General features: G+C 51.1%; 8 protein-coding genes across 8 annotated transcripts; 5 read left to right on the forward strand and 3 right to left on the reverse strand.

Moving 5' to 3' along the window:
- Positions 1-184: 184 nt before the first annotated feature.
- Positions 185-3,963, reverse strand: Z517_01772 (uncharacterized protein; the record flags this gene model as incomplete). Its single annotated transcript, XM_013434730.1, has 2 exons — positions 185-364; positions 457-3,963. The coding sequence occupies 2 exons, from the start codon at positions 3,961-3,963 to the stop codon at positions 185-187; spliced, it is 3,687 nt and encodes a 1,228-aa protein (XP_013290184.1).
- A 584-nt stretch (positions 3,964-4,547) lies between these two features.
- On the forward strand, positions 4,548-4,955 carry Z517_01773 (uncharacterized protein; the record flags this gene model as incomplete). The annotated part of the gene is made up of 2 exons (XM_013434731.1): positions 4,548-4,602; positions 4,738-4,955. The coding sequence occupies 2 exons, from the start codon at positions 4,548-4,550 to the stop codon at positions 4,953-4,955; spliced, it is 273 nt and encodes a 90-aa protein (XP_013290185.1).
- Positions 4,956-5,279: 324 nt separating this feature from the next.
- Z517_01774 (uncharacterized protein) lies at positions 5,280-7,783 on the reverse strand (the record flags this gene model as incomplete). The annotated part of the gene is made up of 2 exons (XM_013434732.1): positions 5,280-6,252; positions 6,303-7,783. The coding sequence occupies 2 exons, from the start codon at positions 7,781-7,783 to the stop codon at positions 5,280-5,282; spliced, it is 2,454 nt and encodes an 817-aa protein (XP_013290186.1).
- Positions 7,784-8,023: 240 nt separating this feature from the next.
- Positions 8,024-10,189, forward strand: Z517_01775 (uncharacterized protein; the record flags this gene model as incomplete). The annotated part of the gene is made up of 1 exon (XM_013434733.1): positions 8,024-10,189. The coding sequence occupies one exon, from the start codon at positions 8,024-8,026 to the stop codon at positions 10,187-10,189; it is 2,166 nt and encodes a 721-aa protein (XP_013290187.1).
- Positions 10,190-10,359: 170 nt separating this feature from the next.
- Positions 10,360-11,037, reverse strand: Z517_01776 (uncharacterized protein; the record flags this gene model as incomplete). Its single annotated transcript, XM_013434734.1, has 1 exon — positions 10,360-11,037. The coding sequence occupies one exon, from the start codon at positions 11,035-11,037 to the stop codon at positions 10,360-10,362; it is 678 nt and encodes a 225-aa protein (XP_013290188.1).
- Positions 11,038-11,294: 257 nt separating this feature from the next.
- Z517_01777 (uncharacterized protein) lies at positions 11,295-12,578 on the forward strand (the record flags this gene model as incomplete). Its single annotated transcript, XM_013434735.1, has 2 exons — positions 11,295-11,471; positions 11,526-12,578. 2 exons carry the CDS (start codon positions 11,295-11,297, stop codon positions 12,576-12,578), a joined length of 1,230 nt encoding a protein of 409 aa, XP_013290189.1.
- Positions 12,579-13,238: 660 nt separating this feature from the next.
- On the forward strand, positions 13,239-13,821 carry Z517_01778 (uncharacterized protein; the record flags this gene model as incomplete). Its single annotated transcript, XM_013434736.1, has 2 exons — positions 13,239-13,334; positions 13,387-13,821. The coding sequence occupies 2 exons, from the start codon at positions 13,239-13,241 to the stop codon at positions 13,819-13,821; spliced, it is 531 nt and encodes a 176-aa protein (XP_013290190.1).
- Positions 13,822-14,382: 561 nt separating this feature from the next.
- Z517_01779 (uncharacterized protein) lies at positions 14,383-15,969 on the forward strand (the record flags this gene model as incomplete). The annotated part of the gene is made up of 1 exon (XM_013434737.1): positions 14,383-15,969. The coding sequence occupies one exon, from the start codon at positions 14,383-14,385 to the stop codon at positions 15,967-15,969; it is 1,587 nt and encodes a 528-aa protein (XP_013290191.1).
- Between the last annotated feature and the right edge of the window lie 221 nt (positions 15,970-16,190).

Consider the following 16,190-nt stretch of genomic DNA (forward strand, 5'->3'; position numbering starts at 1 on the left):
TCTGCGGACACATACGAGTCTTGCTGTTGAGATTTTGTGATTTGGATTGCCGAGTTCTATTATTCTGAACTCATCTTCACGCGTCCTTAAGCGAGAATATTTCCCCTTGGGCACAATATTCAGCAATATCGACTCCAAGTCAACATACCCAACAACTGGGAATCCCCTTCCAAAACTGCTTCATTCAACCCCAGGTACCTCCGCCACCTCCTTTACCTTGCCTTCTCTGCGCGCTTAGCCGCCAATCGTCATCTCCACTGGCGAATTTATTGTGCAAGGGTTGAATCCTTTCTGCCTTCTTGCGCTTGCTGAGGCGATCCGTGGGAGCGACCTTGAAGAACGTCGGGGCAGCTTCAACTAACCACTATAATCAAGAGTCAGCATCAGACAATGTCAAAAAATCTGACAGCAGGAAGGAAACTGGTGGAAAGGGGATCAGGTTAATGTGGCACATACCTTCGGCTCAATCACAGTCGCGCAGTGCATGTACTCCTTAGTCGTCAGCACCAGCGTATGGAAGATGACATGCTCAGCCGGTTTTCCAAACAACGCAGAACTAGGATGCATGTACACGGGTGTCCCCTCAATAAGGGTTTTATAGCCCTCCTGCGGATCCTTCCGTGCTGAATTCCTGAAAAACCCGGCGCAGAGTGCTTGTCGAACCTTGAGCGTATTGCGACCGCAGGAAACAATCTGATGCTTGTACCGTTGCATAATAGTGACAAGTTGTTGGCGGACGTCCCTGGCTCGCGCTATTTGACGCTTTTGAATAAAGTTTTCGAAACACCAAGGATCGCTGAACCGAGATTGCTTCCATGCATTGTAGACGTTTAGTAGTGTAAGATGGTCTCCGTGGGGATCATGAAACTTGGCCTTTTTCTGGTCGGCTTGCTGTTGCTTCTCCTTCGGGCGGTAGAACACTGTCTGCACGGAGAGCATTGCCACGATGGTGAGCATCTCCTCCGAACAACCCAAATCCACGGATGCTATTAGGGCTTTTGACAAGGAGGGCTCCATGGGAAAGTCGGCCATTTTGCGTCCGAGTCGTGTGAGAAGACCTTCGTCGTCGAGGGCGGAGAGTGCGTAAAGTTCTTCAAGCGCTGTCAACATAGTATTCGTGGGCGGTGGGTCCATAAAGTCGAAATGTAAGAGATCATTGATGCCCATTGCTTTGAGCATCAGAATGGTATTGGAGAGATTCTGGCGCTGGATTTCTGGTATGGAGGTAGGTAACATTTCAGACTGATAGGCTGCTTCGGTGTATAGGCGGAAGCATTTGCCTGGACCAGTCCTACCTGCTCGACCAGCTCTCTGTTTGGCTTGTGCTTGAGAGATTGGGGTCACAACTAGCGAATCCATTCCGAGTTTTGGATCATAGGCGTTCTGCTTCACAAAGCCAGGATCTATTACGTAGTAGATTCCGTCGATGGTAATGGATGTTTCGGCAATGTTCGTAGCAATAACGACCTTTCGACCACCAGGTGGCGCAGGCTCGAAAATCCGGCTCTGCATTTCGCTGGGAAGGGCCGAGTAGACAGGCAGAATGACCAGTTCAGGAACACCAGGTCCTAAAGCCTTCATTCTTTCGTACAGAACCTCGCAGCTGGTGTCAATCTCTTCCTGTCCAGTTAAGAACAGAAGAATATCACCGGGTGGTTCGGTAAGATGGATTTGCATGACAGTAGTCAACGCCGCGTCCAAGTAGTCTTCCTCGGGTTCTCTGGAATACATGATTTCAACAGGGAAAGTTCGGCCGGGGATGGAGAATATGGGACATTGGTTGAAGTACTCGGAGAACTTGTCTGCGTCGAGAGTGGCGGATGTGACAATCAGCTTCAGGTCCGGTCGCCTCTTCAAGGTTTTCTTGAGCAACCCAAACAAAACATCGGTGGCGATGGTCCTCTCGTGTGCCTCGTCCAGCATAATGACGCTGTAGCGCTTGAGGTCTGGATCCAGTAAAATCTCTCGCTGAAGCATCCCGTCAGTCATGTATTTGATCTTGGTGGCCGGTGACGTTCGATCCTCAAATCGAATTGTATAGCCGACCTCTTTTCCCAACTCGCAGCCGACCTCCTCGGACACACGCTTTGCGACGGACATGGCAGCGACACGCCGAGGCTGCGTACAGCCGATCATGCCGTTGTTAGCGTACCCGGCTTCAGCAAGGTACTGGGTGAGCTGGGTTGTCTTGCCAGAACCAGTGTCTCCAACCACGATAAGCAACTGATTCGCAGCAACAGCTTCGAGCAATTGTTTGCGAAAATGAAAGACTGGAAGTGACTCCCTTTGCTGCTTGATAGTCATGTCTGTCCGGCGGCCATAAGACTGATTCTTGCCTTGGGTGGCTCGTTTCCATTCGGGCACTGCTTCAATAGCTCGAGACGATTGTTGCTGGGCTTGGCGCAGGTCCGATGCGAACTTTCTCTGCTCAGGATTGATCATCGGATCTTGCCATTGTGCGTTCAGGTCAACTTTGGATGCCTCTTCTGCCGCCCGCTCCGCTGCTTCCTGTTGCTTGAGTTCTTTCCTCTCCTTGGCTAGGTTTGTACCAGCTTGAGCTGCCCTGTTGAGTGAGCCTTCAGGAGCCTTCACAACTCGAATGGGTGACAGTTCCAAGGACAGTTTGGTTTGGCCTGCGAGGAAGGGTGGCTCCTCTTCTCGAACCTCAATATCGATGTCTTCTTCCTCCTCAAACTGGTCATCTCCGTTCAAGGTTGCATTGTATTCCTCGTCAATATCAGGGTAATCATGCGCCGATATTGCACCTGAGGCGATGAGTTGCTTGATTTCCCATCGTTCGGGGGATGTCAATCTCTTCCGAGACTTGCTCGACTTTGAAGTGTAATTGTCTTCGATAACGGGGACTGTGCTACTCAGATTTCCATAACGGTCTTCCGACGATGCACCGTTGAGACTCTCCATGTTAGCGCCGGAGGCTATTCTCCTTGACGGAACAAGATCTTGCCCAGTGACCTGATCAACCTCCTTCATCGACAAGCTGATTTTGTTGTTCTCCATCTTGACAACTTTGACCTTTACGTGCTGTCCACGAGATAGAAGATCGGAGGGATGGTTGACCCTAGCGCCCTCCTGAATGGCAGAGACGTGGATAAGCCCGCTGGCATTGCCTTTGACACCTTGAAGACTAGCAAATGCGCCAAAGTCCTTGATTCCATTGATCACTGCATCATAGACTTTATAGAGAACGGGGAGCTCGTCGATTTCACGAGGAGGCGGCCTTCGGAAATCTTCATCTTCGTCGTAGTCGCGTCTCCTGCTCTTGTGGTGGCCATTCTGCCTCTCATCGTAGCGGTCTCTACGACCGGTGGACCTGTCTTCATAATCACGGTCTTGATATCTGCGTGACCTTTTCTCCTCATGAGGGCTGGGACTTCGAGACCAGTATTTGCGCCTTGGTTCCCGGTTCCTTGCATAGTCATCCCGATCTGGACTGCGACTCCTCTTTCTGGTTCTTTCGGTATGTCCATTCGTACCGGCCTTCGATTTTCCTGCAAGGCCTTCGAGAAGTGCAAAGGTATCGTCCTGTGCAAGGTTGTTTGTTCGACTTGCCTTCTGTGCAGCGATATCATCCTCGGAGTCGGTCCAGGACTGGTCACGATCTGGAACAGCAAGCCCCTTAAAGACTTTCGCTTTGCGACCGATCGCATCTAGCTCGTCCATGTCGGAAGAGCCATTTGCCTGCGCAGATTGTTTCTGGGTGTTTTTGTACTTAGGATGCATCGCCTTGATCAACCGATCGATGCTCTCAACCAGGCTGTTGGGAAATTCTGCCCCCATGCCCGCTAAGTCCTCCTTGAACTTTTCCAGGTTGCCTCCACATTTTTCGTGCTGGTCGATGACAAACTCGGCGAGAGTTTTGTCGTTGATTCCCAGGTGGTTTTGCAGTTCGGAGGTAACTTTGGAAACGAGCGACAGCAGTTCGAGGGAGGTGAAGTCGTCCATGGCTGGCCAAAGGCAAGCCTAGATCGTGAAGGTTGTGCAATTGTTCGTGGAAGGGCGGGCCTGGTCCAGCCAGTTGTCGGCCCTTGGTGATGTATTCTCGATGTTGGAGATGGACATGGAATTTTTGAGAAGCGGAAGCGGGATGCAGGCTGCGGATCAAACAAACCTCGCTTCGCTTCCGTTGGCTCGATCTGGGTGGCGGCCCCTTGGGTGGCGCAGGCCGCCCCAGCTCCCTTGGGTCACTTGGTGGCACCTGGCGAATAGGCTCGATTTGTCGACAATTGAACGGCAGGGTCTTTCTTAGGTCGAGACCTTGGATATCATATTATTACATGGTGGATGGATGGTGACGACGGTGCCTGCACTGTGTCAATGCCAGTAGATCACCCCTCCTTGACCCTCTAATTGAAGCTCAAGTAAGTAGAAAAAGGTACCTTCACCCCGCCATCAGAATCTACAATCCGTCTTTTTTTCCTCCTCCAGATATCCATTACCCTTCTACAACAGAGTCCTTCCCTCACAATCCTTTGGCATTGCAAAGAGCGTCGCCCCAGTCCAGTCTGTTATTGTAGTCATCACCGGAAATGGAGAACATTCGGGCAAAGATCAAGCGCCGTCTCAGCCACAAAGACAAAGAGAGTATGCACTTCCATCTCCTTGCCCTCAAGTCTGTGAAACTTCCACAAGGCTTGACACAAAGCTCAGGCATTCACTGTCTCTCTCTGGTCTCCATGCTTTCAGTGTCATATACGCCGCTGCTAACCTCGTGTGCAGTCAACTTTGACGAGCATGATTCAGCCGACGAAGAAACCATGGACTATGTCACAAAAGAGGCCGATGATGCAGAAAAAGAAGGACATGACACAGGCAAGCCAGGGAGCTTCTTGAACCGTTTGATCCTGCATGGCAACAAAAAGACCGAGGACCAGCTCGCTCGCGAAATGGCAGCATCAAACCCGTCAACCGCTGACAAAGTGGCTACTCAACAATGAGTATGGCAAGTACATCGACGGTTGGCTCGCCCTCGAGCCTCTTCCACGAAGCACGGGGATCGGTATTGGTCGAATAAGAGGTATTGGTACAAGGTAGCACAATAGCAACCAAATAAAAAGCCATCCACTGCTACACATGCACACACTTGTCTGTGCACGACGTGGCCTTTGTATCTTAGAGTGGCTTCGCGCCAAAAGTCTGTAACATCTGGGTGTCCTTAGAAGCTTCGACATCGTCTCCTGATCGAGTATATCAAGCCTCCTTGCCAGGATGCGATTTCTCTTGAAGTAAATGAGACAGCCGAACGATAGCGTGTTGGAAATTCATCCATGCGCTACATTGCAAGACTGTAGAGGCGGAGAATCCTCGAACTCCACGCCTGATGAACCCCGGATCCAGTCCACAGGAAGGGCATCCGGTTCCTCTGGTAGCTCCGAAGGAGACTCTTGTTCTGTAGTCGAAGTTTCGTCCGTTTGGATTTGAGGAAGAGCCATCCTCTTTTTGTATGACAACACTCTCTTGCGCAGATCGGGGTTGGCAGAAAACTCAAGGAGACAGGTGTTTATTCGGTCTTCTGCCAGCTCTTTGGCGTACACGGCCATTTCCCTGTCCTTAAAGATACCCAGGAACCTGTAACTCAGCCAGAGGTAGAGGACGAGCGACTTGTGAAGGTCTTCTAGGCTTTCAAGATATGCTCGGTCTCCCGAGACAGGCTGCTCAAGAACCTCAAGCTGAACTTCAGGGACGTCAACGATCGTCACCTGTCGTCGCTCTGCCACGCATCTCGCAAAGGCTCGCATAACCACATCCATCGCTTGGGAGGCTGAAGTAGCTGGTGCAGCTGTCAACATGATGCGTTGAGTCATGGTCAAACCTCGGACGGGTTCGATTACTCGAGAAATTCGACTCTGGTCTCGAATACTGCATACCCGAAATCGCTCATGTGTGGCAGCTTTTCCGCACAACCGTCGCAGGATATATTCGAAGGGGATCCCCTTGGGCAAACGACCCTCGAGTTCCTCCATTGCCTCAGCGGGTGGAAGCATACCTGCTCTTTTGATAGGGGGAGCCTCCGATTCCATTGCGGCTCGCACAAGAGGTAAATCTTCGTCGTTGAGAGTCGTGACTAGACCTACGTTAGATTCCGATGCGGCTGGGGTGTTATTCATAGCCTGATGCGCATTTCGGAAGCGTCCAGCGCGACCACCGATTTGCTTGATTTGAGCGGTTGACAACTGCACAATAGAAGTCCCATTGAATTTTGAAACACTGTGGAAGACAATGCGTTTCACGCTCCTGAGCCAGACGTCAGTTTGCTTTCCTCGTACACGATTTAGGCGACTTACAAATTCAAGCCCATGCCGATAGCATCACTTGCTACCAGAAAATCGTAGTCATTGTTGGGGTCGTTGAACAGCGCAGCCTGTTGTGCGCGAGTTTCGGGTGGGAGGCTACCATAAACAATGGCACAACGACGTCCTGTGTCCAACTCGATCTGCTTTTTCAATGCATGAATGTTGACGACCGAAAATACCACAATGCAGTCACCTTTGCGGAGGTTCTTGAGATCTCCTCGCAGGCTCTTTGTCATGACCTTGAGCGGATTCAGCCTCTTATATTCATGCACATGAAGTATGTCTCCCGTGGATGCCGTTAGCTCTCGAACAAGGGGAAGCACCCGATTTTCTCCGCAAATGTGCACTTCCTTTGCGTTGGCACCAAGGAAAGCTCGAGTCCATGCCCAACCCCGATCCTGGTCAGCCATCATTTGCACCTCGTCAATAACGGCAACCTCAAACCGTGCGGAGATGTCGACCATTTCGACAGTCGAGGCGCGTAACTTTGTATTGGGATCATCCTCTAATCTGACGTCGTCTCCAGTGATAAGGTCACATGGGACGCCCTTCGCTTTGAACCTTGAGTACACTTCATGTGCTAGCAACCGTAGAGGGCCTGCGTAAAATCCGTCTCCACTTTCTTCCAGACGTTTCAAAGCATTGTAGGTTTTCCCTGAATTGGTAGGACCAATATGCAGGTGGACATCTCTTTGCACCTGTCGAGCATTGGTATACCATTCTATAGGAAATTGTAGATCGTCGAGTGCCGAACGCTCCTGCGGGGCATCTTGTGCCCTTCTAAACAGGACATAGTCAATGAAGCCAAAGTGTAGCACTCTCGGGAGTTCATTCTGCCAGTCACCCAACTGAGCGCGACCGATATCAGATAGTAATCCGTCAAAATCTGCGGTCTCTGAGGCACCGCGCGCTGTGAGTGTGTTTTCGAGCAATTGCCTGAATGCGGGCCAGTATGTCCCGCTAGGATCGAGCGCTGCCAGTTGTGTGACTTCTGATTCTGCTGTCACTTTTGTGGACTCCAACTCCTTCTTCAGCTTCGATAAACTGACGCGAACGCGGTTGGAGCTCGCATCGGGTGAGATCTGAAATGTTTTGGGGATCGAACGCCGACTTGGCTGGCGAGACCTCGAAGGTTCGGAGAAAACAGACCTTACGGTAGGTGCGGCTTTATGGTGTCTTCGGTCTGTTCGCCTGGCGGTGGCAGAGAAATTGCGCAGATTTTCAGGACATCGTTTCGGCGTCGGTACAAAGAAGGCTCGAAATGAACAGAAGAGGCATTGCGCTCGACGAGTAGAGGGAAAGTACATGCCCCGGCAGATCTGAGGGACGTCGGAGGCACACTTTAGGAGGACAGCGTAGATAACTATGATAGGGTTTTTCCGTCCTCGTAGACCTCGCCGGATCGCTACTATACAGAATTGGTAGGAGAGGAAGCGCTCCCCATCATCGTCATCGAAAAAAGTTGGTGACATATTGACATGTGCAGCCTTATCACGTGGTAGCCCACCTTTGGACGAGGCTGGAGTGCCGCCCAATGTCACCGCAGCAGCCTGCGGCAAAGTATCCCACACCACAAAAGCCGTCGGTGCACGGACACATGAAACAGAACTTCTCATTCCGCTTTTGATGAACTGTGCGTGCAGAGTCTTGGGGTCATCCAATGTTCTTGAGTATGTGAGCAAGACTCCTCACTCTGAATCCTTGTGCCGGCCATGGCAACCTCCATCCTCGACATTCAGCGGAATATCATACTAGGCACGATTCGGGCTACCAGTGGCAGAGATTGGAAAGTCTTGATTTTGGATGAGCAAAGCAAACGAATTGTGTACAATGTGTGCAAAGAGGATGACATACTGAACGCCAACATAACCAATATCGAACTTCTCGAAGACCGCAGGCAGAGCCTCCCCGACACCGATGCGATTTACCTCCTTTCCCCTCTACCGCACATAGTCGAAAGCCTCAAGGCTGATCTCAGTCGAAAGAGGTACCGCCGTGCTCACCTCATCTGGACCTCCCAACTACCCAGGAATCATGGAGAAGAGCTGTTCCGCTCAGAGTCTCGAGCACAGTTGATTGTCGAATCTCGAACGTTGAACGTTGAGTATTTTCCGCGAGAATGCAACCTCGTCACATTTCGCGAGCCATGGAGTTTTCATGTGCTCTTCCACCCGGCTTGCGACTCGTTGGTTAAGGACCACTTGGACGGCGTGACTCAGAAACTCGTGTCTATATGCGTGTCTCTAGGCGAATACCCTCTTATCAGATTCTACAAGCCTAGGGAGCATCAAAGACACACTGCTGATGTCCTATGCTACCATCTCGCCAGCTTCGTCCAGAGTGCGTTGGACGACTATGCTCGTGATCCTCGGAACGATTTTCCTCCCCAGAACCCTGGTAATCGGCCTCGAGCGGTTCTACTGATCACAGACAGATCCATGGATCTGATGTCTCCATTTGTCCATGAGTTGACATATCAGGCCATGGCAATGGATCTCTTACCGATACGAGACGATGAGGACAAAATAACATACAGAAACATTATCAGGCGAGGTCAACCCGATCAGGAAGAAAAAGATGTGGAGATTACAGAGAAAGATAACCTCTGGGTTGTTCACCGACACATGCACATGAAAGATCTCCTAGTCAAGTTGAGCGAGGAATTCAGGAAATTCCAAGCCAAAAATCCCCAGTTTGCTGATAACGATGGACAACCGGCGAGTATCAACACCATCAAGGACATGTTAGCGGGACTCCCAGAATTCCAGGAAGGTAAAGAAGCCTTCTCACTCCATATTGACATGGCCGAGAAATGCGCCAAAATCTTTGCAGACCGCAAACTCCTAGAGGTTGTTTCAGTCGAGCAATCTCTTGCCACAGGGCTTGACGAGGAGAACAAGAAACCGAAGAATCTAGCAGATCAGGTTGTCAGACTGCTTGACGACGACAGCGTCGTCCATGAAGATCGAGTTCGACTTTTGATTTTATACATCTTGTACAAGAATGGCATTTTGAGGGGAGACATCGAAAAGCTGCGATGTCACGGCGAACTCTCACCGATGGATGGGGAGATCATTTATAACCTGATAACTCTTGGAGCAAGGGTTGAAAAGCAGTTGAAAGATGTGACGCCTACTCCGACGCCGTTGTTCCCACCGAAGATCAGAGATGTCAGCAACATGGAGGAAGTGAGTCTGTCTCGATTTGAGCCAGCGCTGAGGTATATGCTCGAAGAACAATGCCAGGGAACATTGGACCTCAATGTATTCCCTCCTGTGAAGCCACATCTCAATGACCCAAACAGCCAAATGAGTGTCTCTCAGACTTCTCTCAGAAATACAGGCAAGCCTACATGGGCTCAAACGCGCTCTCAATCCAACAAACCGCGCCAACGCATCATTGTGTTCGTTGCTGGCGGCGCCACCTACGCTGAAGCACGAGCCTGCTATGAAGTCTCTCAGATGGCTGGCAAAGAAGTTTTCCTCGCAACAACCCACATGATAACACCTAAAACTTTCTTGCGGCAAGTCAGTCAACTCAGTGCTGGGCGACGGCAGCTTGATCTGCCAATGGATCGAGCCGCCCCACGGCTACCAGCATGGATGACAGAGCCTCCCCCACAGGCTCAGCCACAACCAAGACCTCAGCAACCTGCAAACGGCAGACCACCCGAAAAGGTTCGACCACCGACTGACGCGATGGCGAACATGAATCTTGGTGGCAGAGGACCACAGAATGGGACACGACCTGGTGTGGGGACAGGTCCCCCGTCCTCAAAACCATCCCAACCTTACCAGTCGCCGTCTGGTGATAGTGGCCAGCACAAGTTGAAGAAAGATAAGGAGAAGAAACACCTCGGATTTTTCAAGAAGCACTAGAAGCGCATGCTTGTATGATGGTGACTTAGCGTGGCGTCGAGTGGAGGAGAAAGGCGGAACCGCAGATGTTGTGTATAGTCGTGTCCTCCCGTCTTGGTCACTGCACGGGAGAGGATCAAGCCCTTCCCATATACGGTTTGAGCCAGGTTCAAGCCGGCTATGTTGGATTGTCAACTATTGGGTCCCAAATATTTCTCCAAGTCTGGACCGTAGAACAGCTGTCTCAGCTTCTCTGCTCGTTTCTTCGCCTCGTCATCCATGATTCGGACTCTTTTGGCGTTCAATTTCACAATTTTTTCCTCTTTCTTGGGGTTGTGTTTCTTCTTCAGCACATTCGTTTCTTCATCAACCGTCTCCCGCAAACCCACGGTATCGTTTTTCTCCTTCGTTTTGATGGGTATCCTGATCCCCTCTTCTTTTGCGCCTAACCCTCTTCGAGAATCAGGATCCCACCCGTAACTTGACAAATATCGTAGACCAACCCGACCGCGGTCAAGGTCGGATGGTGGGAAAGAATGTTTCAGGCACACTTGATGCGTGATTGAGGCTTCATGACTTGTGGACAGTTCGTCGTCGGCCGCAACGGGTTGCTGGCACACTGCGCATATGCCTTGAGCCTGGACCGGCTCGAGATCTCGCTCCGTATCTCCAGAGGTGTCAGTATTCTGCGGTAAAACAATGGCTAGATATCGGGCTCTGGCGTTTGTCGAGGTTGATGGTTTGGCTGTAGATATCTGTGAATCCGGAGTGGATGCGGGGACGAAGTTGATCTTTTTGCGTCTGATACCAGCTCCAAAGACGCGCTGATCCTGAGGCGGGATGTAATAGTCTTCATCTGTGTCTGCCATGATTCTTTGAGAGAACCTTTAGAAAATTCCTTTGTTGGCGCTGTTGTTCAGAGGCTTTGGGGTATCTGAGGAGGAATAATATCTGGCGTTGTGGCGTCATTGCCTGGGTGGGTTTCAGGCACCCGGCGCCTGCGATAGGCGGATTCGGCGGAGTTTTGTCTCAAATTATTTATGAATGTACTCGGTATTGCCTGTCCTGCCCTGATTTGAATTCACTTCACTCCATTTCCCGCACTTCCAAACAACGCAAGAGAACGATGCCTATTCCTCTGCTGGCGGAGGGCTTCGGCAGGGGTCTCTCGAATATACCCTTTATCTGGACGGTCGCTCAGGGTGCAGCGTTAGTCGGTATCATTGCTTTGTTGAAACTGTACTTCAGCGGAGCGAGATGTCGATCAGAACGACTCATGCATGGGAAGGTGGTCATGGTTACGGTAAGAGGGTTGCCTCTTAAATCTTCCACATATGTTCTGACGCACAGTTTGTAGGGAGGAACTTCAGGCATAGGAGCTGCCGTTGTGCAAGAACTGGCCACGAGAGGCGCCCAGATCATCCTCCTGACCCATCATGCCCCGTCAGACCCTTTTCTCGTGGACTACATTGAAGATGTGCGAACAATTACAAATAATGAGCTGATATATGCCGAACAAGTCGATCTATCTTCATTGCATTCAATACGGCTCTTTGCCACAAAATGGGTAGACAACGCACCTCCAAGGAGACTGGACATGGTCATTTTGTGTGCCAATGTGATGACTCCTTACTTCGGCACGCCTCAGGAGACAATGGATGGACTCGAAGCCGAGTGGATGATCAACTATCTCAGCACCTTCCATCTACTCAGCATCCTTTCGCCGGCTATACGTGCGCAACCTCCCGATCGAGACGTGAGGATTCTGTTTAGCACATGCAGCAGCTACATTGGCGGCAAGTTGAACTTCGAAACCACAGACAAAGCTTCCAAATCAGGAAGCGCTTCATACAGCCGAAGTAAATTGGCAGTCATGACCTTTGCATATGCATTTCAAAAACACCTCGACGCATATAAAAGACCAGACAAAGAACCCAACAATGCTCGGGCGCTGATAATTGACCCTGGTTATTGCCGCACACCAGGCACGCGCCGCTGGCTGTCAGGTGGTCTTATATGGGGACTGTTCTTTTATCTGATCAGTTGGCCGTTGTGGTGGCTCATTCTAAAGTCTCCTGTTCAAGGAGCCCAGAGCTACCTACTCGCCGCCATGGACGCTGAATATGGTCGAGGCGCAGGAGGAAAGATGATCAAAGAGTGCAGACAGTACGAGCCTCTCAGACCAGAAGTCAAAAACGAAGAAGTCGCGAAGAAGCTGTGGGAGTTTAGCGAGAAGCAGGTCGAGCACCTGGAAAAGATAGGTGCTAAGAAGAGGGCAGCAGCAAAGAAGGAGGCAGAGCAAAACAAGAGCACCGACAAAGTTGTCGCAGCAAATGGTGTGTCCTCCGCCGCTGGTGGAAACGCCGCGCCGGTTCCAGGTTCCAGGAGAAGCCGGAAAGCAGCAAAATGAGCAGCAAAATGAAGTTTCCCGCCGTATTCAGTCAGGCACATTATACGAACATTACCTTTGAGATGGCTTGTAATAGTCGCTGGGCACGTCTGGACTTTCACTTTTCGGAAGAGCGCAACAATCAAAACCATGGTCAAGTTTTGTTGCTGACCAAATACAAACTGGACAAGACACCAATCACATGTTGAATCTATATGGTTCGTGCAACCATATCAGGATAAGGATTTGGATGCCTAGTTGACAAGCCACGGCCAAGCTTCGTCGAAAGGCCGGTCACTTGGTATACACATCTTGCCCTGCACTTCAACCACGTTTGACGAGCGAATACGAGGGAATACGACATGGTGCTGTAGGCGTTCTAGCACTTTCTCAATGACGGCTGACTTGTCTCTGAGTCGGAAAATTGAGTGCAGGGAATGCCTCGACGACCTTTCTTGGCTCCAACCATGGTGACACAAAATTATCAATCAATGCGGTTGCCTAACATTCCCATCAGAAATTGAATTGATGGAAAAAGCCACCCTCGGTATAAAGTAGCCCACAAACACTGGAAGAATAGGGCATACACCAACAGTCACAGCCCAACAGCTCAGATATATATCCCAACATCAATCTAGTCAACCCATTCCCTCCTTCTCCTTCGTCGGTACGGCACTTGCAATGGCTTCCAGGCCTGAATCAATTTCTGGCGGTTGTCTTTGCGGCTCCATCAGATACAAGCTGGTGTTTCCAGAGGATGCAGCGTGGCCAGCCAATGTATGACGCCTGGTCTTCAGCATAGTAGAACATATCTAACGATATCCGCCAGGGAGCCACTTGTCAATGCACAATGTGCCGCAAGTGGACTGGGGCGTTGGTCTCCCATGACCTTCTTATTCACCCGTCCCAACTTGTCGGCGACATTACCAAATGCACAACCTACAAAGAATACCAGTCAAGCGAAACCGCTGTCCGGTCTTTTTGCTCTCAATGTGGGAGCGGACTCACATGGCGAATCATTGGTGTGGACGACATGATTGTCATCATGACGGGTACACTTGATGAAGAAACATTGATTGGGAAAAAAGTCGAGGGCAGTGAGGAGAGTACCGAACTCGGCATCAAGTTCGATCGACAAGGTGGACTTTACAAGGAGCTCTGCATGCCGATCATGGGCAATCTATTCTGGAACAATGTGATTCCTGGTGTCACTGATCATGATGTTGGAGGGACCAAATTCTTACAATCGTTTCCGCAAGAATGAGGTGAGAGCGGATGTCCCGTCCGTTCTAGCACATGCGATCTCGAACGCCACCAGGGATCTCGAGGTACCAACCAGACAGGACAACGCAGTTTTTGTTGAAATGTTCGCTGTTTTCTCAAAAACACCCGTTCTCAAGACGCCTTTGTTTCCCAGCAACTGCCAATTTGCAGCATATTTCAGGCTGAGGAGAAAGGCTCTTTTGCTCCAGAGCCCCTCCACCGACTGACCCTGACCATGCAGATTGATCCAATGAGGGCGTTGCTATATCCTGGACATGCTGCTAGCGATGATCTCCGCCTCAACGTTGGAGCGGTGCTGATTCCGCTCTCCACAAAACAACCACGGAATGAGACGATTTCCTGGTTGGTGATTCGCATCTCCTCCACAGTCCCACTGCCGTCCCCCTCACATCATAATTCCGGGGTGGATCTATTGTTTAATGCGTGATATATACCGGGTATCTCTCTGTCCAGTCTCCCCATTGTCGTATAGACTATTCTCCTCCTTTCATCCTTACTCTCTTTGCCTTGCCGCTCGCCTAACGTTCTCAGGGGTACCAAGATGATCGACAATACACTTAAACTCTTGGTGGGCCACGCTCAAGAAGCACCGATAGCATTCGCGGCATACTTCGCAGCAGCTTGCGCCCTTCTGTATCTGCTTATCACAGAAATCCAAAGACATCAAGCCCGTATTCCAGGATTCGGTGGTCCTTCGGGGTTACCCGTCCTCGGCAACATCCATCAGATTCGCCTCAACGCAGCTGAGCAATACCGGTTATGGTCCCAAAAGTATGGCAACGTCTACCAAATCATGCTGGGCAATGTCCCGGTTATAGTGGTGAATGGAAGCAAAGCTGCCCGCGAGATATTTGGGGCGAACTCGCAAGCCCTAGCCTCCAGACCCGAGTTCTACACTTTTCATAAGGTGGTGAGCTCTACGAGCGGAACAACAATAGGAACATCCCCTTTCTCGGAGTCTTTGAAGCGGAGAAGAAAAGGTGCCGCATCGGCGCTGAACAAACCAAGTGTGGCAACCTACATCCCACACATCGATGTCGAGACACGGGACTTCTTAAATGAGTTCATCACTTATGGAGACGGTGGACTGACTCCTGTAGACCCGATGCCGATGATTCAACGTCTGTCGCTATCATTGGCATTGACGTTGAACTGGGGGACTCGCATGGCATCCCAGAACGACGAACTCTTTGGTGAAATCACCTATGTTGAGGAAGAAGTGTCCAAATTTCGCTCCACCACGGGGAACCTGCAGGACTACATTCCGCTTCTACGACTGAACCCGTTCAGCTTTGGGAGTGCTCATGCCCGGGAGATGCGACGCAGAAGAGACGTATATCTGAAGAAGCTGAACGACGACTTGGACGACAGGATGGCCAAGGGGATCCATCAACCTTGCATCCAAGCCAACGTCATCCTCGACAAGGAAGCGAAGCTCAACGCCGAAGAACTCATCTCCATTTCCCTTACCATGCTTTCTGGCGGGCTGGACACACTCACCACCTTGGTCGCATGGTCCATGGCCCTTCTTGCGCAACGGCCCGAAATCCAACAGAAGGCCCTCGAGGAGATTCGCAAGGTCTACCCTCAGGACCAGATCCTCTGTGACGCGTACGACGACCAATCCATCCCCTACATAGTGGCCCTCGTCAGAGAGCTCCTCCGATACTACACGGTGCTTCGGCTCAGCCTGCCGCGCGCCACCGTCAAGGACGTCGTCTACAACGGACACACGATCCCTGCGGGAAGCGTCGTCTTCCTCAACGCCTGGGCCTGCAACATGGACCCGGAAGTGTGGTCGGACCCGTTCGTCTTCCGCCCGGAACGCTGGCTCGAGCAGCCCGACGCCCCGCTGTTCACGTACGGCCTCGGCTACAGGATGTGCGCGGGCAGTCTCCTGGCCAACCGCGAAATGTACACCATCTACCTGCGGCTGCTCAGCGCGTTTGAGATCAAGGACGTCCGCCCGACCGAGGGGACTGGCGTCGTGGACACACACCCGGTCAACGGCGTGCAGGATCCCACACAGCTCGTCAGCGTCCCGCGCCGGTACACGGTCCGGATGGTGCCCAGGGACGAACAGGTCTTGAGGAAGGCGCTGAATGAATATGACGAAAAGCATTCGTGATTTTTTTTGGTCAATGAGTAAAGTACGTCATCTTGGTATTGCAGACATGGAGGGGGGAATAGTGTGCTTTTGAGTCTGGGGTGGGTACCATGTGTGTGGCGAACAAAATGTGCCATTTGATTATCCATCACTGCACGTGGTCTATATGAATCCGAAGTCTATCCTAGTCTATTGTAATCCGTCGCGGGATGTTCTTGTAGGGCTTCTACAACCTAATCCTG

Source organism: Fonsecaea pedrosoi (assembly GCF_000835455.1).
Source record: "Fonsecaea pedrosoi CBS 271.37 unplaced genomic scaffold supercont1.1, whole genome shotgun sequence".
Taxonomy (NCBI): domain Eukaryota; kingdom Fungi; phylum Ascomycota; class Eurotiomycetes; order Chaetothyriales; family Herpotrichiellaceae; genus Fonsecaea; species Fonsecaea pedrosoi.